The sequence below is a fragment of the Dromaius novaehollandiae genome, chromosome 25 (assembly GCF_036370855.1).
Source record: "Dromaius novaehollandiae isolate bDroNov1 chromosome 25, bDroNov1.hap1, whole genome shotgun sequence".
NCBI lineage: Eukaryota > Metazoa > Chordata > Aves > Casuariiformes > Dromaiidae > Dromaius > Dromaius novaehollandiae.
The window spans coordinates 3170292-3194091 of NC_088122.1; the positions used below are offsets into that span (position 1 = coordinate 3170292).

The 23800-nt window shown below is 41.2% G+C and overlaps 1 protein-coding gene across 2 annotated transcripts in view; it reads right to left on the reverse strand.

The window, feature by feature from the left end:
• KDM4B (lysine demethylase 4B) overlaps positions 1–23800 on the reverse strand; it is a 93909-nt gene that overhangs the window by 35750 nt on the left and 34359 nt on the right. For both annotated transcript variants that reach the window (XM_064497559.1, XM_026105934.2), the window contains exons 6-9: positions 21562–21611; positions 18471–18574; positions 13968–14105; positions 551–747 (exon numbers count right to left, since the gene is read on the reverse strand). In XM_064497559.1, the coding sequence (XP_064353629.1) occupies positions 551–747; positions 13968–14105; positions 18471–18574; positions 21562–21611 (489 nt within the window). The remainder of the gene's footprint in view (positions 1–550; positions 748–13967; positions 14106–18470; positions 18575–21561; positions 21612–23800) is intronic.

Consider the following 23800-nt stretch of genomic DNA (forward strand, 5'->3'; position numbering starts at 1 on the left):
ACGAAGCAAGATTCCAACAGTAAAAGGTTAGCATGCCGAACGTTCAATGCAAGCAAACTGTAACATGTACAATATATGAACTTGCAGAAAATTAACACAGAGATAAAAGGAAGCACGAAAAGGCATGCACGGGAACCCCTCTTGCAATTGGCAATTCTTTTCCTCCTACTTTCTGATAAATGCAACTATAAATGTTTACTATAGATTTTTTTGTCTTACAGAATAAAAGATGGGATGCAAGGGGGCACACAGCGTCCTACTTTCAAAGAACGTGTGCTTCTACAGTACTTAGAAGAAAAAGAACAGTGAGTGAGCGTGTTACACAGGAGAAGTTACAGGAGCAAGTGTGGAGGGCAAAAGAGCTTGAACTGTTCCAAGCTGAGAATTAAAGGGTTTAGAATCTTAGCTAACAACAACAACAAAAAAATAGAATTTTCTAATGCAAGTTTCATAAGTTCTGAAATTAAAATCAAACACAATGCCTAGAGAGCAGTGGCTCTACCACCCTTTTAAATGTATTTACACTTTCTGTTTATTTATTTATTTTTACCTGCGAAGCAATTTAGCCTTCAAATCAGCCTTCGTCTCATTCCAGGCATCCAGTTCTGGGCTAGTCAGAGCTGTGGGTTTCATGTGGTCCAGGACAGTAATATCTTTCCCTTGCTTCCATAAATCGTAACGTTCTGGTTGCAGAACCCTCACAAAGACATCCATGGAGATCTTCACCATGTCTTTGCGGCAAGTACACTGCAAGAGATTTCCAGACACCAACACCATGTCAGACCAGAGATATTTTTTTTTCTTTCTCGTCGGCTGAGCTTTCCTTTCTCCTGAGGCAAATCAATGTTCTACAGATTTTCTCTGTAAGGCCTGTGCGGCTGTAGGAGCCATGATCATGTATATGTGGCTATTTCAGCCTGACGGAAAGCATCAACTCTATCTGCCCTTGGCAAAACCAGAGACAGCATGAGCCCCCCCAGTCTCTGAGGGCAGCTGAAGCCTCTATTCCTCCCTCTAAGCCCACCAACCAAGTTACCCCTTTCTAGCAACCAATACACTGTATACTCATCTACTACATTTTTACAGTTGTTAGTAATAATTTTGGTCTCTACAGATCAGGTCTGAATTTGATCTGAAACCTAGGTGCCCCTATTAGCCAGTCTCTTTCGGAGTTTCTCAGGCTGAAAAGAGATTAATACCGCTTCATAACTGAAAAAGCCTTCAAGGAACAAAAGCCTAACCTAATGACCACAGCAGTTAAACTTCATAATTATAAATCAAGATGCTGCATATAAATCCTTCACAAGCCCGTAAACTGCAACACCGAAAATTAAGAACTGCTTGCTGCTGGCAAAAAGAGATTGTTTGCATGTAGGGATGAGGGCTACTCAGCTGTGTCCAGCTATCAAAAATTAATAGGTTACTTACAAAAGATGGTAAAAGGGAGGATTGGTGGGAGGAGGAGGAGGAGGAGGAATCATCAGAAAAAAGCAGGAATGCACACATGGCACTGGATGCAGCTAATAGCCAAGAGGCCTGCTTGGCAATAAGGTTATTCATGAAGCTGAGATCACACAAAAACGGACTAGAATAAAAATACAGATGTGTGCCAAGAAAAGCAAACAGCCAACCAGCTTGCAGGTCTGACTGCTCTCAATTTTCCGAGTTGATAATGTTGCAACTAACAGAAGATACCTGTACCCTGAGAAGACTTTTGACAAATTCAGAAGAGAAACTTAAGCATTTTCTATATAAGCAATTAGCACCAGAACTACTTGACTCCCCAGTAGCCTGATAAAGGAGTTAAAGCAGCAAAAGAGTATCAGTGCAAAATTTTGGCACTGTTCATGGAGTACCTCCAGTGATCGACACAGGAAGCCCCAGCCCCCAAAAATGATTTTTACTCCTGCATTTCAGGAGACCAACGGAAGGTTACGTAGACAAACAAACGGCTAAAACTGCAGCCAGGTTCCACATCTAAACCAAACACCCCTAAGCCAGAGAAAATGTGTACCATTAATTTCAACTAGCTTGTGTTCATTAAAATTAGGCCCTGTAATTACACCCTTACCATCGTAGACCTCTACGCAAAAGACTAGCTACCAGAATTTTTATCTGGACGCGTGTTTGCTGTGACGAAGCACAGAACTAAGAGAGCGAGGCTTGCAGGGAGAGCCTCGCCCCGGCAGGAACACCAGACTGCACGAGCTTCTCTCCTTAGGAGCTTCCAACTCGGAAGAATTCAGAGAATTGAAAAGGACAAAGCAAGTGCACCAATACCCACTTGTCTCACGGGGGTTGCAGCTACCGCTTTGCGTGGAAAGGCTGACGTGCTTTTAGCTCTGCTCTAAGGTGCAAAGCATCATTTGGTATGCACTTGCACTAAATTGCTTCTCAATTTTGAGTTAGAGGACGAGGTAATTAGAGCCACTTTCCAGTGCTATTTTTTTTTTTTAAAGCTGTTTCACCCTCCCCTCCACACGTTTTCGAAACTGTTCTGTTTCTTAGCAGAAATGCATGACATTAAACTTGCTTCTCCCCTCTCTTCTTCCCTTTTTCACTACCATTATTAGAAGATTTATGGCTGTAGTTAAGAAACCATTGAGAGAGAGAGAGAGAGAGAGAGAGAGAGAGAGAGAGAGAGAGAGAGAGAGAGAGAGAAGAAAGATTCCTTCTGTACAGTTCTCAGCTATCCCACTTCCCTCCCGACTCCTGTTTTTCATTTTGCAAAGACCGCTGGCTACCTTCTGCTCTGCAGCCACTTGGAGAGCGGTAATAACCTGTGTGTGCTGAGTGGGAAGCAGTATTTATGGCCAGGCACTTTCAGGAAAATTCAATTCATTTAATGAAAAATAGTGCGGGAAAGAAAGGCTGGAAATGTAATTTGGCTAAAGAACGGCAGAAACACAGATGGCACCCATGCTTCAGATTCCTGGCCAGGCAGAAGCTTCTCCCAGCACCTCCATCAATATTGGCTTAAGGGATTTGTACTGAGCAGATTTGCAATTGCTTTTCCTTAAGAAATTTTAAAAGCACCTGGTATACTACATACCAAAGAGCACCCCACAGCACACATCATCCATGGGCTACAGCGATTGACCTTCTCCGCCTTCACATAGTATTAAAAACGGCTCAGAAGAGGAATATTCCACTTTCTGATCCTAACTTGGAACCAACACGCTGCAGCATACAGATGTCAGCTCCTTCAAATCAAGCAGAGCAAACACCGAGTCAGCTGGGTCTAAAGGTCCCAAGCACAGCCTCCACCACCGCAGAACCACCATCAGCTGAAGAGTCGCACAAAAGTTTAGGGTATATAAAGACTACCAAGAACCCACGCTGAGCTGTGCAGGAGCTACTCGTGCTCGCTGCTCTGAGAAATGACACTGTGGGCTACAATACCAAAAGCCTGCAGTAGCCAAGCTCCTTTCTTTGCACACAAATCTAACGTGATGTATGTTTATATTTCAATTTCAATTTTATTTTATTGCTTTCACACTAGCAAGCATGAATAATTTACAAAGCCTCTTTCCTTTGGGGCTTCTTCTGGACCCTACAGTCATATTTCCTCAGCTGCTGCAGTTGTGTCATATTCATGCTCCCACAATGCCCAGGGTTTTTTCCATACCTTTCCCTCAGACATAGCAGCAAGATCCTGCTTATTACAGCGGATGCTCTCAGCACCACTGCAAAGGGGAGCATGCACACATGTGCAAGGGTGGGAGGAGAATGGGGGGAGACCACAGCAGGAGTCTGGGGGTACAGGGAGGCTAGAAGGTTCCTTAAAACAGCCAAAAAATAGCAACTCTCAATTTTCCTATCAACAACATCCATTTCCGTGTGCTTTCCCCATTTCCATTCACACACAGCCGTACTTCTTACAAATATTCAGAGTATTTAATCGAGGCCATAAATGCAGGAATTTCGTAAGACACCTTATCCCCTGCACCCCCTTCCCGTCTCTCCCTACCCCAGTTCTGCAGAAGGTAGCTCACGGGGACACAATTCAGACACAAGTGAGAGACGGTGAGAAGAGGGGAGCCTGTGACGAGAGAAAAGGTATTTTGCAAGATCCCAAGTGGCAGCAGGACCGCAGGACCTATCATGCTCCAGCCATTAGGGTGAAGGGTGCTAAGAGACCAGGTGCCCACCAGACTCCTTGCGTTACAGCAGCATTGATCTTGTTCAGTGCTCCTCTTTACACTTCTCTTCTGGGTATAAAACACTATTTGTTTTGTAACTATACCAGAAAGGCAGGCCCCTCTTGCTTAAAATCTAGTCACCTCCCTCATCCGTGCCTTGCTTACGGAGCTGCCTTACATATTTCAAGAAGCCTCTGCATGGAAGTGCTTGTGACAACTGAATCGATCCCGCAAATGTTTGTAATGGATTTCTCTTTATCCACAGCGTGACAGAAAGCACAGGTCAAACCGCACCAGTGCAGAAGTCAACGAGCCTGGTCTTCTCTCCCTGCCACCAGCCCCCCGTTTCTCCTGGGAGGAGGAAGGGAGAGAGACTGGGTAAGACCTTGGCTGCCATCGGGATTTCTAGGGCTGGAGCCAGGCGGTCCGTCAGGGATGGCAGGGGAATCTAGAGGCACGCAACACTTGTACACGATGTGGGTGGTCATCCCTCTCGCTACTTCTCTGCGGTAACATCAATTTATAAAATACAAGTATGTCAAAAATAAGAACAAGAATTCACTGAAGGTAGCTGCAGAGTAGTCTGTAATGAGAGATCGCAATCCAAAACTAAAATACACAGAAACCTCAGGTTAAATTCCATTGCAGAATATCTTTCTCCCCTCCTGAATTCTAACACTTCATATTCCAGTATTATTAAACTTTGTAGAAACAACAATATAAAATGAACAAGTCTACACTTAAACAGCAGCACTAAGGAGAGATATGAAACCTTGTTTCCTTTACATGAGCCAAAACCGAGCCACAAAGCCCTCATTCAAGTATTCAAAGAATTCCTACTGCAGATTTCCTTCCCATTCAATTCATAGTAGTTTTAGGCCTCCTGAAAGATTCAGGAGTGACACAGTCACCAAAAGCACAGACCATGACTTAATGACAACATGAAGGATATGCCTGTCACGTCAAAATGACAGCTGGAAAATTTACAGTAACAGTACCAAGGATCTCAGAGATCTAACCAAGCATTTTTGCATCTCTCCTCTCTTTCCCGGTTTGGTGTCCAGACTGCCACACCAAACTGCTCAGGAAAGGCATGGCTGATCAAACAGCAGAATATTCCTAACCTGGATCTCCAAAACCTACTGCAAAGTGCTAAGGAAAATAGAGGGGAATAAAAAAAGAATAGAAGAAAAACAGTTTTCGGGTTTGTCGTCTATCTCCAGTTACAGGGAATTTGAGATCCAAAGCAGCAACAAGATGAGAGGAGCTTGCATCTATCTTTTGAAGGCTTCTCCTAGCTCCATCCCTCATTTTCCATAAGCCAATGACTTCGTTATCCTTCTTGCAGGATTCAAAGGCACTTATACAGGATAAGAACATGCAAAGTCAACTGGCACATGCAAAGTCACAGCACATGCAAAAATTCCATAAAGGAATATGTCTGGATAACTGGGGGATCCCAGCTTTAAGGCCAGTCAAACCATTCAGTGCATCTTCCTTCTGTCCCATTACAAATGGCACAGAATTCAGACTAACCTGCTGAAACATCTAGAAAATGAATTCCTGAAATCTAAATACGACCAAAAAAGTCAAATCCTAATCTTTGGCCCTGTTCCTTAACCCAACATAGCAGACCTAACCGATTTAGTTCAGGAAGCAGTTTAACTGCCCAGCAAGAACTGTGATGCACAGACTGAAACACTTTTCATACATATTAAAACAACATTCTTCCCCTACATGTCATTTTATTATCTGCTACTCAAACCTAGAGACTGCGGTGAAATATCTGACCATGCCAACAACCCTGTCTCATCAATTCTAACTCAAAGACTGATAATGAGAAGCTTGTGGCTACTGAAAGTCTTACCATAATCTTGTGTGCCAGATTTTTTTTAATAAAATACTAATAAGCATATATAAAACAGTCAAATGGAAAGACTGTCTCTCTGAAGTAACAAAAATGAAATGATATACGGAAAATGCAGCCCCGTTCAACCTCAACCTTCAGCATCATTTTCCTAAGGATTCTTTCCCTCACTTCCTAGCTGTTAACACTAAACTGAACTCCATCTGTTCCATAACATATAGAACGCTAATGTAAAATAACCTTTCTCCTTATGTAGAAATAGTTACATAAATTAAGTATTTAAATTAGCACCTCTGGTTCTCATGGAAAGAAACCCTCATGTTTAGATGAAATCAGGGCCCACTGCATGCACACTTCTTTAAGATTCAACTAACCTCCCACTTTGCCTTAACGGAAGTTTAAATACAAAACAAAACAATATACTCAAAATTGAAGGTATTTCAGCACCATCATTAAATGCAAGACCAAAACCATTACTTAAAGCTTTTGTATCTGCTTCTTCATAACAACAAAGTCTAAAAGGAAGTTACTTGGAAAGAAATGACGTTACATCCAAAGGGAGGCTTAGAAATTCTCACTCTATCATAAGAAAACATGTTGCTAATGCAGATGACACTCCGAAGCTGCTCTCTGCAAACTTCCAGGACAAGGTATAGAGCTTTGGCTCCTGGGAGAAACACCAAGTCCTCCCAGTATAACACTCGTAAACAGCTATCCAATTTGGAGTCCAGCTCCAGACATGTTACTTTAGACCTAGTTACTACTCACCCAGTATGGCAGAACAAACTGGTCAGGGCTCCAGTTCATTTTCCTTCCATTCAGCTGAAGGTATATTTCCACTCAGGCCCTAGACAGCAACACACTCAAGGCTGTCCAAGCTTTCACAAGTGCCAAAGGCATATAAATTGCAAGTAGGTGCCTGAGTGAAAGATGAGTGGCGGGCAAGCACAGGTATTCTGCAAGCAAATTAGGAGTTAAACTTTGAAGGGAAGGAAAAAACCCAAAATGTATAATTTATGTGTTTAATGGTTGGTAGTTGAAAGCTTGTGGGAAGGAAGATGAGCCTTGACCCCCTGTTTCTAGTGTAATTACAAGCATTGCAGTAAGTCTCAACAACAAACCAGTTCATTAGGAAACCCACTGGAAATCCTCTACCGAGTTTCATAAACAAAACAATTAGGCAAAGATTTCCAAGGACTCCCCCGGTCCTCGGCTGCAGGGCACGCTTTCTCTTTGCTCTCTTCCATAAGTCGCTTCCATGACGTGCCATGCAGACTTTTGTGGGCAGAAATGTTGGGTAAGTGGCAAATAGGGGAGTCAAATTTACCACACCCCACTGAAACATTTGAAATAGAGCATTCTGGCTTAATAAACAGTATAGCATGCTACGTGAAGTGCTTCACATCAGGCAAATACAGTAATATCCCACACTAACTCACACCAGGTTTCTGCTGATGGGTTGCACTGAGGCTTTGTTGGGTTTGTTTGTTTGTTTGTTTGGGGGTTTTTGTAAAGCTATTTTGCAACTTCTGCTGAATTCTTTTTTCTTTTTCTTCTTCTACCATTCTGCAGACTACACCTGTAAGGTCGCCAACTGCTCCTGAATCTATCTCAAATATATGCACTCGCTGGTCCTGCAAGACGAACACAACCATGGGGAGGGGAGCAGCACAGGGAATCACCTCAACAGGCTCCTGAGTTGTGTGTCTGATATAAAGCTAGAAAGACAGAGGAGGCAATTTCATCTTCTCAGCAGCACTACGAAATAGAGATTCAGTGAAATACCAGTTCCTCTCTGTTCTGACAGGCTCATCACAGTACAAGGGATAAGACTACACCATGAGCACTTGCTAAAAGTCTACAGGGAACATCATTTGGGGGTTATCTCATACTGTTCATCCCTCTGCTTTATAAGACTTGCAGTTCAGCAAAAGTAGTCTAACTACCGAACACTTTTGTCACAGCAAGCGTGTCATTTTAGCAGGTCAGCACTCTGTGTCCGTGCATTAAGCAAGCAGCTGGCCCAAGCATGCATGGCTTAGTGAATTCTACAGCTCCGAAGCGACAGACACACAAGGCAATTCGTGCTAAGTGAGTATAGTTATTCTTTTACCCTCCTGCTTGATCATTTGCTTTTTAGGTTTTCCTTTTTCAAAGGAATGAATAACGCTGCAATGTATTACACACTTGTAAACCAGTAGGTGAAATAATAAAATCCATCATTTTGTATCCCATGTACAACTAGGAAAATCTATAGGCAGCTTGTAGAAACATGAATAATTATGTTCTGTGGAAAACAAAGTGCCGGCAACGAAAACAACAATCTGAGATTTGCTTCTAGCACACTATGGGGAACTCTCTGGCCTGGTAATGACAAGTATTCTTTATTAACATTTTTCAAAAGGTTAGGAAGCTGAAATATAGTTGTTGTATCTCCAAATGCTACAACTCAGAATCAAGGGAGAGTGGATGTATTCATAAAAGAGGCAGGAGGATGCATATCAACCCTAAAAGAAAAAACATCGCAACAATCAAGACCCCTGTGAAAACTACGCACCCAATGAAGAGCTTCTAGAGAAACTGGAGCTTAAAAATAAGAGGCTGTTCACAACGAAACTACTCTAACAGCACTGTAATAAAAAGTAGCCTGTATTTTCAAAACATCCTCAATGGGTAACGGATGCTACCTTACAGCACGCCGAAGAAATTTCTGTGGAGGACGTCAAAAAGGAAAGGTACCTGACGACGGAAGTCTGATGTGAATCCGCAGCTACGTCACACTTTTACATTACCTTTTAAGAGTTCAAACATGAGAATTTCTGCAACTCTTAAACGCAAAGCACTACTGTTTGTGGGTGGAACGTAAGACTGCCCTGCTGCCTTCACATCTAAGCCCCGAGGCATCACCCGGGAAGCAATCCCGATGGAGCAACCCCAGCTGCCTGGGGAAGCACAACGCCAAGGCAGCTTCTAAAAGGGATTTTTGATGGTCTTGCAACACCAGCATCCCGAAAGCCAGATGACCCCGAGCCTCCGCTCTGACACATGAGCGATCGGGGCGGGTAGACTTTATCAGGGACTCCTGTGTGACAAAGTCGTCAAATGAATAAGCCGCAGGGAGCACATTCTTCACGTCGCTATTTACTGCGGCCCCAAAGCACACAAGCACCTCAACGCCATAAATCACAGGGCTAGCGAGGCAGAGCGCGAACAGGAGACTGCGCCAACCCCGCAACAGCGGGATTCAGCGGGCTGGGGGCAGCTTTCCGCTCCCGACCGCCTCGCCGCTTCCAGCCCAGGCTCCTGCACAGTCACCCTGAGCCGGCCAAACCAGTAAGCAGCACTCAAAAAGTCAGCAACAGTATGGTTTATACCTTACCTATATACCTATAAAGCTAAATTAGGCTCAGTAGTATAAATAAGCCCAGTCTTTTGAAACAGATCCTTGCCCTTTCCATGCTCTCGGTGTTTGGACGCACTGAGCAGCGAGCTGCCTGGAGTCACTGCTGACATCCTGTTTGCTTGGTGAATCAGGTCCTGAACAGTTTATAACTCATTCTGGATTTGAGATGACAGTGGCTCACATGGCCCTTTTTCAAGGGCAGCACATCTGGAAGGGGTAGGCCACATACCAACCCAGCAATGCTGAGTTTTGAATCTGTCCGGCAAAAAGAAACTCAAGAATTGCTATTCCATACTACAAAGATTTTTTTTTCTTTTTTTGTTTAAGTAGTCTAAGTTTTAAAGGTATCTAGCTAGAGTCAGTCAAGGCATACATATAGAGTAATGCAAAAACACAATTCTGATTTCCCCCATTTGAGAGAGAAATTTTACAGTACTGTCAAACAACTTCTGCCAAAATGCCATGAATTTTATTTCTTGGAAAATAAGCACATCTTTTAAGAGAAAACCTACCAGCATCTGAAGAATAAAAAGAAGAAAGCTTCAATTTTACAAGCAAAATTATATGCCAGAAAACCTTTAAATTATGAATACTTAAAATGTACGTTTGAGATACATTATTCCAATATTACATGCACAAAAAAAATGGCAGCAGAGGGTTCAGAAGCAGTAAGCTATGTAAAAGACATACTCTGACATCTAAAAGGCACCTTTCCTGAAGACACCTCTATAAACCTGTAAAACCTGGGGCAGAGGAAAAGCAGAAGAGTTATCGCCTTCCCCTTCTCCCCAGAGAAATGACTAAGCAGCAGAGCGGGACTGAACAGCGCTGGAGCGGAGGTCTTAGCTCGGATGAGATGCAGGCTACTTATTTCAGAACAAAATGCAGGATTTGGGCAGGCAGGGCAACTTGACCCCATTTTATACTGAGATAGATAATTCCAGCACTATCTCTGGAGTAAACAGGAGATAAAAAGAACGCAGGAAAATGTCAACCTATAGTAACACAGATGTTATCATTCAGGAGTGCCTGCTATTAATATAAAGGAAAGTGCAAGAAATTGTTCCCCTCTTATCCACTTATTTCCAGTCCGGTTTGCAAAAGAAATAGAAAAGCTGACCTGTGTGGTAAACTTAAATTTCTTATAAAATTACACACTGAAAGTGCCTTTTTGAATAGGGGGTACTTATAGGCCACTCTGACTTCAGGAGGGACCCTTTACTAAAACACTTGACTTTAAAAGGCTTTAAAAGGGTTATTGGCTATGTTTGGACTAAGCAAGATCCTCCCAGAAGTCTATTGATGGGTGCATCCAAGAAGTTTCAGAAACAGAGTAAAGCAAAGCAGCAGCAATGCAGAAAGAACTGCAAAATTAAAAGAAAAAAAAAAGTAATGGTAGGGAATGAAAATTATCATTCACTGCCTTCCATTCATCAGGCCTTCTTTGACAACCGAACAGAAAAAAAAACATGAAAAAGGATGGAAGACTAATGCCTGAAGAACTCCAATGATGGAAGTAGGAAGCAAAATATTTCTCTGTATTTTTTAGGCTCAGCTTTTGCAGGTAAACATTAACCACAACATATGAAAATAAAACCATCTCTACTCCGCTGAATTCTTTAAATCAGTAATGCTAAGGTCTACTGCAGAGAATTCAGATTACAGACTGACTCCTGGAATATTGTGTCAGTCCCAAACGCTAAGAAAAACCCTTCAACTCATTTATTCTGGATCTATGTTTTACTTGGCACACTGTAACAGACTGATACCCATGTTAGTCAGATAGGACTGCCTTAACAGCATTTCCTGCCAGAGTTTGACCTCCCCATGCATCATAGCAAGGAGTGCTGAAATGGATTACCATTAAGTATTTGGAAAGACCTAGTGACAGCACCCCAGGACTATCTACGGAAGCCCTAAGATTAACTGAAGGTCTCTCTCCCACTCATAGACAAGTAACAGCCAGATGTGCTATTCAGCCACAGCTTTTCACATAGATTAAGTGGAACAGGCAAACTGTGGTTGGTCTCAAAGTCACCTTGATGGGAAGAAGTCAGTAGCAACGCAAGGTTCCTTGAGGACAGATGGAGGCATTTACATCGACAGTAAATGGGATAACAGTTAAAGAGCTGTTAATTCTTATACTTCCGGGCACGATCTCCAGCTGTAGGCAAGATAGCTATTTCCCAGTGGTGCACCACCATATAATTAGCGACATGAAGTAAAGGAGAATGTTATACCCTTCCTCTCAATCTTAAAAGACTGACTTTTACTAAGACCAGAGAGCAACCAGTCCTGAGGATTTACTGACATCATGAGAGGTGACACAAATCTTGTCCGTCACATATCAGTACTGAGCACTGAGGCCAGAGAAGCAATCACCAGAAAGATGAGCAAATCAGACTTCAGAGCCAAGCCCCTGTTACGACTAAAAAGCTGAAACAAGACCAGGGCAAACCTACAGGAAAAATCGGAGAATACTGCTGAACATTTGTGGTAACCTATACGCCAAAAATCATCAGCTATCAGATTTCCCACCTGAGCCTGGGACAGATACAGGAGGCATCTGACACAGATGAAGACACAAATTTATCTCTGTGCATTGGCTCTGTGCTTAGCTAGAAGCTTAGCTAGGAAGCTAAGCTCTGTGCTTAGCTAGGAAGAGACCTTTCGGTCAGGATGCTGATATGGTAGCAGGCTACTTGTCAGACATGGTTACAACTCGCATCTAAAGATGTGATGCTTGTTACCACTCCCTAGGTTACCATTAGACACATAATCATACCCTTCCAGGTCTTTTATACCAGCTCTCCTAAGCAGTTCTGAAAGAGACTCCAAAACCTCTCCACTGGGTTCTTAAAAAGCTTTGAACTGAGCAGGACAACTAGTTTATTCACTTGACTGCTCACTAACCCAATTTCCAAATGCATTTTTAAGCATCTGTTCATCCTTGCCACAGGTTTGCACAGATACAAGATACATTTATCCGCAACTAGTTCCCTGCACAACTCTGCAGCCATTGCTGAAGTGTTGATTTTCTGCTAACGCTGATGCTTGTTCTACAATTACAGCAGAACCAGTTTCTAAGACGCTGATCATTAAACTTCACTTCAGTTATAATGTATTTTTACAGTCTAGGCAGGTTCCATTGTGGTTAACAGAACATTTCATCTCTCCGGCAGGCAATTAGCACTGCTCTATCTGTGTTTTTCTAAGGTAAGCCGTTACCTTCCTCTGTGAGCGCTCTCTTACTCTCTGCCATTGACATATATCATTGTACTCATAGGTCTGGGTAGAGCAGAATCCAAATCTAATCCCCAGAATAATGTTCAGGACAACGTTACAACTGACTAATTTTGAACCTCGGCTTGTCACCAGTCTCCTGAGTATCGGTAGGACAAGATAGCCCTGTTGCTAACCTGAGGAAAGGCAACCAGATCCAATGAAGTAACAGCATGTACTTGCAGCGTGCCACCCGGTCAAGAGTTTCCAAGAACTCTATAGATGAGAACTTTATAAATGAGAACATGACATGAGCAAAAACTGCTCTGATGTAGGCAAGTATAATCTAATTGTGCCTGAGAGCAGAGAAATCAATATAGCCATTTTTTAAATTTAGTAAACCTGAGGTAGTTAACAAGGGGAAAAAAAAAAAGAAAAAGAAAAAGAAAACACATATTCCAGGATTTCTCTCTCCACAAATTCTCTCTCTGCAAATGTGCAGGTAGCTTGAGTGTACACAGTCAGCTGATATTTCATTAAGTCCCTGTTTAACTTCAAATGGGATTTAAGCAAACCTTTTGCCCTTACAGTGTAACAGCATTCATACCTCATCTGGAAGCTGCTACTAAGGTATCAAAGGGTTAATTAACATGTATGCAATGCATGGTTTAGGTAGTATTAAAAGGGAATCTGAGAACAGACAAGTGTCACTGAGTGCAATGGAAATAAATTGGGCGTCTCCTTCCACACTTCAACTTTCTCTCCCCAGATCTGCTCAGAGCTCTCTGTGCTGCTTGTTCAGTAATTTCACGCTACGCTGCTTAACAATGTAAGCATGGAGGCTCAATCTAAAACTGCACTTCCCAAATGTCACTTGTTTGTGAACACATGGCTGAGTCCAAAATTGCTTTTAATATTAGAGTGGTGCCTGCTGGCACTGCTGTAGTTAAGGGTCTGTCAGAATTTACATGATAAACCTCATTTTCTGGGGTGTATAACCATGACCATTTGCTACAGATAAACCTGGTATACAAGGTCACAGCAGACAAACATGATTTTTAAAATTTTCGAATCAAGTTTTCTTAACTGTTTTTAAATTTAAGACACGTAAAACTGATCTGAGGCCTCTTGAAGCTTTAGATTTTTCTTATTGGTCCTTTAATTCCAGAACAAACTCAAATGTATGACTTCAGTTGCAATCACTAGCTGAGAGAGCACGTTCTCAGAGCAATGGCATTTTCAGTTTTGTTCTAAAAGGCAAGTCTCCCACTCACATGTTTGTATTTAACCAGCTAGTGGTTTTAAGCAACTCCTCATCCAAACAGACACCTACTTGGGTTGCCATTTTTCCGTAGTCGATCCACCGCAAAGTGGCAAAGTTGGTAGACTCAGCACAGTTGAAGCCGTGATTGAAGCCAGCATGGTAACCATAAGGAAATGTAATCATAAATTCTCCAGCTTCCTGGGTGATCTGAAAAACAAAAATAATAGGAAGAGATACCCTGCAGATCAGTTGACATAGCAGTTTGAGAACAGAGACCTATTAAAAAACCAACAAAACTCACTGAAAAGACGTTGCCAACTCTTGGCTAAAGTTAGATCCATTTCCTGTAATTGCAGAAATACTGCAGTAATTCTATCACGGAGAAAAAGACAGTGCAAAGGACGGAAGCGGTCAAAAGGTCTGAATTCTTCTCCGACTCGCAGGCTGCATTTACAAACAGGGTCCCAGGCTGCAGCATCCCAAAAGACCAACAAATCTTTAGATCATGATCACTTTAGCTGATGGCAAGTCCAAATGTGTATTCCCACCACCAGGTTAGCGGACCCAGGTAAACCGGATTTCCCTCCCTAACACGTGCTCTCAGTCGCAGGGTGCTACCTTTCACTGTATGTACCTCCCTACCCTTACATATTAAGTCTTATTCCCATTTGTTCACCTGTAAATCAAGTAACCTAAAAATTACAGCCCACGGTTTTTCTACTTAAGTATAATTAAAACAGCAGTAAGCACTATGGACATTATTCACGTAAGGAGGTTGAATAAGTTTAAAAACTCTGCAGATGATAGCTGTAATCAAGCTAATCAATTCCTGCCTCTTCTAGAAAAGCCTCTTTTTAAAACTTACGGAGAGGAGACGATGTTGGGGAAAGAGTAATCTGATTGTTAGAGTACTAGCATATATCATAAAAATAACTGGCAGCGATACAGTGCTCTTACAGCAATCCTTCCAGTTCCAGCTCTCCGGCTTACAGAAGCACATGACAGCACCTCCCTCTTACAGATCAGGCAAAGTCAAATTTTGCCTCTTTCCTAGTCTTTTTAACCCAGAAGTGCTGACAAACCTTTCATAACAAGCAGTCACCCGACAAACAACTACACTTGGATTATTTCCCATCGGTAGTAACTCACAGCAGAGCCCGCTAGAGCCTACAGCGAATTCAAAGAACTTATGACTCTTAACGCAAGAATGGGCCCAAATAACAAAAGGTAAATTAACTGAAGCTCACCCCCTAGGCTGGACCAGCACCTAAACTTGCCACTGCTATTAACATTATCAGGATAAAAGAAAAAGAATAAAAGAATAAAAGCTTGTATCATAAGGCAAGAAGCTCTTGCAGTATTTCCGGATGAGAGGCCTGCACCCAGCTTCGTGGAGCGCTCTCCCACCCAGCCCTTCCATAAATCAAAGCGGAGCGGGAGATTGCTAACTTCAGAAGACGGAAAGATTATGTTTCTGTCAGGAAATCTACATCCTGGTGTCTTCATTTCAAGCCCACAGTCTATGTCCTCCATGTCACTGCTGTCAACATTATCCCTACAATAAATTAGAAAGCACTCAAGATGATGGATAGGCCATGCAGAAAAGTAATAACTATTGAAGGAAAGCCAGCACAAACTGCCACTCACGGAGAAAGCCCTAAATTTACTGACTTCTGCAAGCTCTTGCAGAATAAATGGAGAAATCAATAGGAGATTACAGAAATACACATTTTTAATTATTAAAAAGCCCTAGTATTGATCTGCCTTTCTTTTTTCCAGAAGTAAATACCATTACAGAGATTTATAAATGCGTGCCTATTCACTCCATTGAAGTCTGCCAAGAATATAGATGAAGGGGTCCTATCTCTGTTTCTAAAGAAAATGACACATGTTCACGGTCCCTGAAAAATAGTGATCCTCCTTCAAAAGCTACTATTTCAGGATAGGAGTTATTCAGATTTAGGCTGCTCAGACCAAAGAGATCTCCTCCCTTTTACATTTAAAATGTCCTTCCAGAGCGTGCCATAGAGAAGAAAGAAGCTATCACAGAAAGCATAATTTCCCCCCCACATTCTGAAAGTCAGCATTAGGAGTTATATTTCTTCACTTAGGATGTTAATAATTCCCCTTTCTATAAAAAATGAAGCTTGGTTTTGAAAATAATATTGTCCCCTATATGTACCCTGGTCTCTCCTGCTTCTGAAAAAAATTCTGAGACAACATCCGATTCTTAGCTCAGGACAGGCAGCCCTTATTTTAAGGGTTTCTGTACATACTTAGTATGGAAGAGATGCTAGGCAGGAATCTGCAAATAACCCTCATGTCACAAATCAAAAGGTTCATAGTGGGAAGGAAGCCTAGCTAAGCGGAAAAGTCTCTTTACCAGGCAACAAATTAAAAGCACCCTAATTTAAGCCATTTTGTGTGCTATCCCTATTATTATATAGCCTAGTAAAGCTGATTTAGGATAAATTTGGAAAGAAAGCTTTCCTCTACTGCCGTTTTACAAACTCTCTTGCTATTTTGGCTTGGTTATTGATCAGAAATCACTTAGTATATAATTACTAGTCAATGTGACTTTCCTCAGATACATGGAAAAGCAAACACATAAAAATATATTACACTAGAGGAAAACATGCCCATCTACAAAATTCAAACATTTGGAGTCCTGCACAAATATTGGTTTAAGATTTCCTTTACATTCTGAACTCAGAGACAAGAGTACTGCCCAAATATACTGCTTGAATGAAGAGCCAGAAACTAATTCCCATTTCCTACCCTCCTCCATTCTGCAGGAGCAGCATGTCACTGGAGGATCGCAGAGCAAACCTCACTTAGAGCGCCTAGTATGTACAAAGAGGTCCCTTTTTATTAGTATTTTCAGCATCATCTTTAGATAAGCAGGGATCACTTTTTAGGCTCTGTTCATGAAATTATTATATCCCCTATGGCTTCTGGCTGCACAACTTCATAGGGAAAACACCACAAGAAGAAAGATACAGCATTCAACTGATACAGAAGCAGAAGGAAAACTCTTTTTACTTTACCAAATAAGTCCCATTCAGGCCATTAAATAAGGAGAAGGCACAGACAGATTTTCAGATCACTCTGACTACAGATTTTGTACTCTTTTCTGAATGTGGTTGGGATACAGAACATTTTAACTGCCTATCAAAAGTCACTCCCACGAGGGATGGCTATGCATTAACTATCACCATCATATTCCAATCCACCCATCTACTCTCCCAAAACTTGTAAAGTGAATATCCTTACCAAAAAAAAAAAATTCTAATCCCACAATTAGGTATTTTCATTATTATTTTCAGTCATGTGTAGCAGATATCCATGTTTTCATACCTGGGAATTAGGTTCCACGGATAGATTACAAGAAAAATGGTTTGTTGATCTCTATGAACAATTTAATATCGACCATCATGTGCAAACTAGGTCAGGTCTAGCTGCTGATGTTGAACCATAAGCACCACATTGCTTCACGCGTCTCCCCTGCACTGACAGCAAGCTCATCTGACAAGCCAGATGATGACACTTCAAATTTCATTCATCACAGCCTTCCACCAGGAAAAATGAAACAGTCTCTGGAGCAGTAAATCGAATGAATTCATAGTTTTTATGCTATAAAAGAGCCAAGATTTTTTTTTTTCCGTCTCAAAGAATCAGTAGGCTCATCAAAGAGGTGCTACATTTTTGTCTCAGGTGCACTAACTCTAGCAAAACACCTAGAGCTGATGACGCAAAGGGAATGGGGAAGGACCAAATCAGTTTGAATCTAGCATTCTTTGATATTCTCCACTGGAGTTACAGTCCTGCTACCTCAACCTCAATCCCCCTTCTCCCACCCCTCACCCAGGCAGAGTCACAGCTTCAAACATTGTCCTTAACTGTTCTGGCAGGACAAGAGCTCTGCATGCAGATAACGCGCAGTAGCAGTAGTAGCCTGACTGATTCTGCCCAGATACTAAATCCTTGGTAAGCACGTTTGGCTGAGGAGATTTCCTTCTTTCTAGAAAACTTTTAAGAATAAGCATATTAAAGCAATCATACCAAATAAATACGACCCTGTGTTTCAAGTAAAAGGACTTAAGGGATTCATGGATCCTTACTGGCAAAGCTTAGTCCACAAAGAATGCTTATACAACAGAGAACCGGCATGTCTAACTCCAGCTGGGGGTTCCTACTGCATCTGGCACAAAACCTAAGTCTGCATCCCACGAATCACCAATGGGTTATGCTGCCTATTGATAAGTCATTGCATCTCTATCACCTTTCTCTAGCTGGAGACACTCCCTGACTGACAAACTGACAATGCTTTAGCTAGTTCTAGTGAACAGTTTTAAAAGTACTTTATGAAAAGTGGCTTAGCCAAACCACAAATCCTCATTTATAAGCAGCCACTGGATTTAAACTGATAAGATACATTTAGCATCATAATGCATTTAGAAATCAAGCAATCCGCTCCCCAGCTGCTTGCACTGAATTGCTTTCCTAAGGTGGGTGCGGTGTTTTGTGCACCTCAAGAACTTGCTAGTGTCTCCAAAGCATCTTCGTACGTACCCGGTCAAAAGGAATGCCGTACTTCTTCAAGATTGAGGGCGAAATAAGAGTCATCTTGTGACGGAGGAAAGCATCGCATCCCTGAGAGCTTCCTGGAAAAAATCCTGTAGAGACATTAAAAAGGGGAGTATCACTACAGGAGTATTATATCACACCATTATTTAGCAGAGACAAGCTAAGGAAATGAAAACCTGCCTAAATACTTTATACCGATCAAAGCAGTAGATATACAACTGAAGACATCAGAAATTAGGACACTCCTCTTTGTTTACAAGTACTACATGAATGTTGTGACAAAAACTTGCACACTGAGGCACATAAGTCCAAATTCCACTCAAGTTGAGATTTAGCATCTAAATATTCTTATGCATCTGGGAATAAACAACTTGGGCAAAATCTCAGTAAAACCCTGGCAGAGTAAAAAACAGAACCTGGGGCTCCCACGTTTTGGCAAGCATCCTATCCCCTGAGCCACCTTTCTTCGGAACACGGATAAAGCAAAACTCACAAGCATGCACGGTCTACTCCAAATACTGCTATGCCCTATTTATACCTTCTCTTACGGGCATCTATCTTATATACCTGGGAAAGTAAGACAACCCATAAGATTCCAGACCATTCTGCCCTACATACCACCCTAAAGAAAGAAAGAAAGAAAAGCATGCGAATGTTAATGTACAGTCTGAAGAAAGAAATTAAACAAAACATATCCACCTCCATTACAATGTAATACAGCAAGAGGGCCACTCATTCACTGGCCACAGCAGTCACCCATGAGTCCGGCAGACAGTATGATCCCACACAGACAGAATCTCTTAGTATATGAAGTTTAAGTTCAAACACAGCTACAAGATCCAAACTGGGTCATTAAAACCAGTCACAGTAATTAATAATACTAAAATTGAGCTAAAGGCTTTATAAACCCTTTGATGTCAGCACTTCCCTCCCCAAAACATCAGCCAGACACATGTTAATATGCTCAGTTCTTCTACTCCAAGTTTTGTACTGCAGAACAAAAATGACCATTTTATGCTAGTTTCTCTGCAACCCCGCAGAGGGAATTCTGATGGGGAACACCAGAAATTCAAGGTACCATCCAGTAACGAAGCAGAGCCAGCCTAACTGTTCTTTGCAAACAAGCAAGAATTCTGCCACCGTAACTCCCTTACATTTGCTCTAGTGTTCATCAAACTCCTCACTGAGGCAATTCAACTGGATAAACCATCCCAAAACTAACCTAACAAAAAAAAAGTGAAGAACTTTTTGACCATTTACTAGGTTGATTCAGCTCAGCAAAGAGTCGTGCAAATCACAGAACTACCAGAAGCGGGGGAAAAACCCATACACAGCCAGGAGCAGGGGAAATAGAGAGACTTTGCCTTTTGGCTATTAGATCAGTTCAGCTGTCTCATTAAACGTCTCCCTAAAATAAGACTACTCAAATTTGTCAGCTCTCTGGTCTCCTGCCCTTTATCTTTTTGGACTTACCAATGTAACAGCGTTGTGTTCAAGACTGCGCATTCCACTGCAAGTAGGTGATTCAATCAACAAATTACGGCTTGCAGGGATTAAAAAAACACCACCATTTGGGAAAAAAATAACCCAAGCTCTGAAAACAAAACTAATTGATGGGACATAATGGAAGGGGTATCAGAAAGTGCAATGGATTACTGGATTCCTGGTTTTCTTATATTTTTTTTACTAAAAGCTTTTCAATTAAAATTATGACTGCCTGCTACCCAGTCTGTCGTCCCTCTCTGCAGTTCCTCTTTTTAATGCACAGTTTAAGTGGCTCTCATTAAAGCTACTAATAAAGAAGCACATTTTAAGTGATTAGCACCAATAACATGGCAACACATTAACATTCTCTCCATGGGCTCCACAACTCTCCCAGTGAGCCCATTTACAGCTCAGCTATTCATTTTCCATATTAATTGCACACTCATTTCTCCATACTGAACTTCTTCACAGTATAGACCACTGACACACAAGATAGGGAGAATGCCTAGGAAGTGGTACTGCTTCACTGCCATTTCAAAACGCCTCCCAACTCCAACTTTCATAAGCTACAAAGCAAAAGCAAAAACCAGGCTCAAAATAAAAACCAGATCATTGGGAATTTGCTCTGGTTTCCACATTGCCAACCATGAATAAGCCTCAAAACTTGACCATCAGTAGAAATAAGTGACAAACAGCAAGAGACTTATGCAACATTGCTTACTTCAGAATCTGGTGTGATATTCCAGATTCTATATAATGTGCATTGTTTGAATTTACTGGCTTTTCAATAGATGAAATGGTAACTTTTATAAAACCTGACAAATGACTCACCTAAATTGTACTGACCTGAAGCAGTAAATGCAGCGCTTTCAAGCAGTAACTTTCGATATTACTTCTATTTAGTGTTCATGGCTTTTAGCACCCAGGAAAACAATACTGTCATGCCCTAGGAAGTTTACGTCCGTTTCTTCTACATTTATGCTGCACAATTGATCGCTCCCTTTAACACTCTCCCCTTTCTACTGAAGTATGAAACAGTCAATGGAACGTCAGCCGGTCACCAAGAAATTTCAATCCTATGAATGTCTACCTTCTGCAAGAACTGTATCAGACATTTTTGTTTTGCATCAGAATACAGTCTCCTAGACTTTCCTGCCTGCTTCTGCTGCACTAACTTCAACAACAGATTTAAATCATTAAAACTGAAGATGAAACATGTAGATTTTGAGTCAATTATTTTGGGGCAGGAGCTTTTTTTAGCTGGGCAGCTCTTAGAACATTTGCAAGTGCATGGAAATAGCAACAACAAAAAAACCAACTAACACAACATCAACAAATTAAAAAATACGCATTTCTGCAGTCAATCATCTTCCCTGAAGCTTCCAGCGTTACCAACTGGAAATCAGCACAAGTGCCAAAGAGGGAGCGCCGGACTCTGTGCTCCCTGCTCTCACCGAGGGTGGGTGGCAGCTTACAGGGTGTCCAGTTACCATCAAGGGTGGGATTCTCCTCTCAAATGCCTCGTGTTTCACTAAGGATGTACCCATGCATTTGTCCAAACAACACTAACAAGGGAGGAAGCAAAGCTCACCTTTTGCCAGCCGTTCCAATCTCTTGCCATGTTCTGGAGGTATGGCATACCTAGGAAAAAGTTAATACATAAGAAATATAATAACATATTCCAACCTAAAAACAGTGAAAGAAATTTTTTAAAAGGGTAGGAACAAGTGCGGTAATAGCTTTCAGAATAGCAACTTAAAAAAAAAAAATCTCAAAAAACGCTCCTGGTGATTACAGAAATGGTGCCATGTCTGACCTTTTTTAACAGAAACGAGAAAAGTTTCAAATGGCTGGGCTTTTTTTCATAAATTGTGACTTACCTTACTGCTTTTGAGTTATACTATCTCAGTATTCACAAAGGTAAGAATGAGGTGTTTAAGACTTTACAGGTTCAAGACATAATGAGGCAACTGTTTTAACAGGATGACACATAATAATGTCAGTGGAATTTTGTAACTTACTTTTTACATACTACGTCAAATTAAATGTGGCTCTTTGATATTATTTTTGGTCAAAATCGCATAAAATTTTGCAAAATGTCATTTGTGAGAATGACATTTATTACCAGCTTTAACTTTTGATCAGTATGAGTAATGAAGAACACTTTATTTTGTTATTTTCAAGATGTCAAAAATCACCACCTCTCATTATAACAAGCTGAAAACAGGATATTGTAGTAAGGCAACTGGACAATCTCAACAACAGGTAGATAGCATTGCTCTGCTTATGGCAGGATCTCTGAAAATACACCCAATCTTAGAGGATTTTCAGCAAGTTCCCTTGCTCAGACTTCTCAATTTATAAGTCAAAAGTTTATCTACAATGTAAGGAAAAATACAGAGAAGTCACTTCCCATATTCTTTTTGTCTGAAATCAAAGTAAATACACCTACTGTGATCTGGCAGGTTAGAAAGGATAACAAAGGAAAGAAATCATACAGAGGATGCTTCAAGATTTAGATGTTAAGCCGATTTAAACTGATGGCTTAAAAAAATCTAAAGGAAAACACTATGTAGCACCTAATCTTATAAAATAATAAATATGGTAACGTGCTCCCAACATCCTCTGACCAAAGTTTGACAGTGCCTTAAATTGCATAATTATCAAAAAAAATTCAATTTCATTTGTCTTGGACAAAGCCAGTAGTTTTCATTTTACAAAGACCATTCATCACTTACATAAATGTGATAAAACTAATCCCGATCCAAAGCTCCTTTGTGGGATTAATGTCCCTTAAAACAGGGAAATGAGACATTCCATTCCTTCTGGGAAAAATGCTGAAGGATTGGGAAAGAACTAATTTATGGCTACAAGGCTGATGATGATTAATGTAATATCCCCAGTCTACAATGCAACCTTCACTTAATTAGTGCCTGTAATTGGGAGTTGTAAAGATAAGATTAATTGAATCTTGAGGATGTTAAAAGTTTAATACATTGGAACATGGTTATTGTGTTATCTGAAACTGCAGACTGCAAGAAGCCAAGCTGAGTTTTAAAGAATGGTCTGTGGAGAGGCAAAGAGAAAGGACTTGCTTGGATACATACCAGCAAGACAGAAGGAATTTCCAGCTTAGAAGAAAGAACTGTATGTAATAATATACAAGTCAAAATACCCTACGACAGAACAGACTCGCAGAGTAACAGCTGGTTCCTATTTCAAAAATCAACTTTTTTGTTTGGACCAGTCTTTTAGAAAGTAAAGCCTACATATCCTTATAGATTCATTCTTGGGAATTCACAAAATTAACTCCAGAAGAGCATTAAAAGTAGGTCAGATTCTGCTTTAAGTTATACTCACAAATCTGTCTGATTTACATAGACATAGGCAATAAAGAAAGAATTTGGGCTGCTATTTAAGACCAGCGAGGGAAACAGAAGGCTTCTGCGAGTATGGCACAGATTGAGCTAGCTAGCGCTACATGATCAGACATAAAATGATTGATTATAAGGTAGAACAACAATGGAGGTGACATGGAAAGATTAGAAATTGCTGCAATCAAAGGGATACTGTAATTGAGCATATATACATCCATAAAGGCCTGGCTTTTGTGTACGACCTTACGGTATCATCCTCCTGCTTTCACCATGAAAAATGGCCAGGCACTTATTAGGGATAAAATCCTTGATAGAAGGAGCTGACAGAACGCTGTCTTTCAATACGATTTGTTACCATCCCTCTTGTGCCCACAGGTTGGGGCTTGGATCAACAGCAAAATATCTTTAATTCCAGAGACAGCTGCCAAAATTACGCATGATAAAGCATTTACA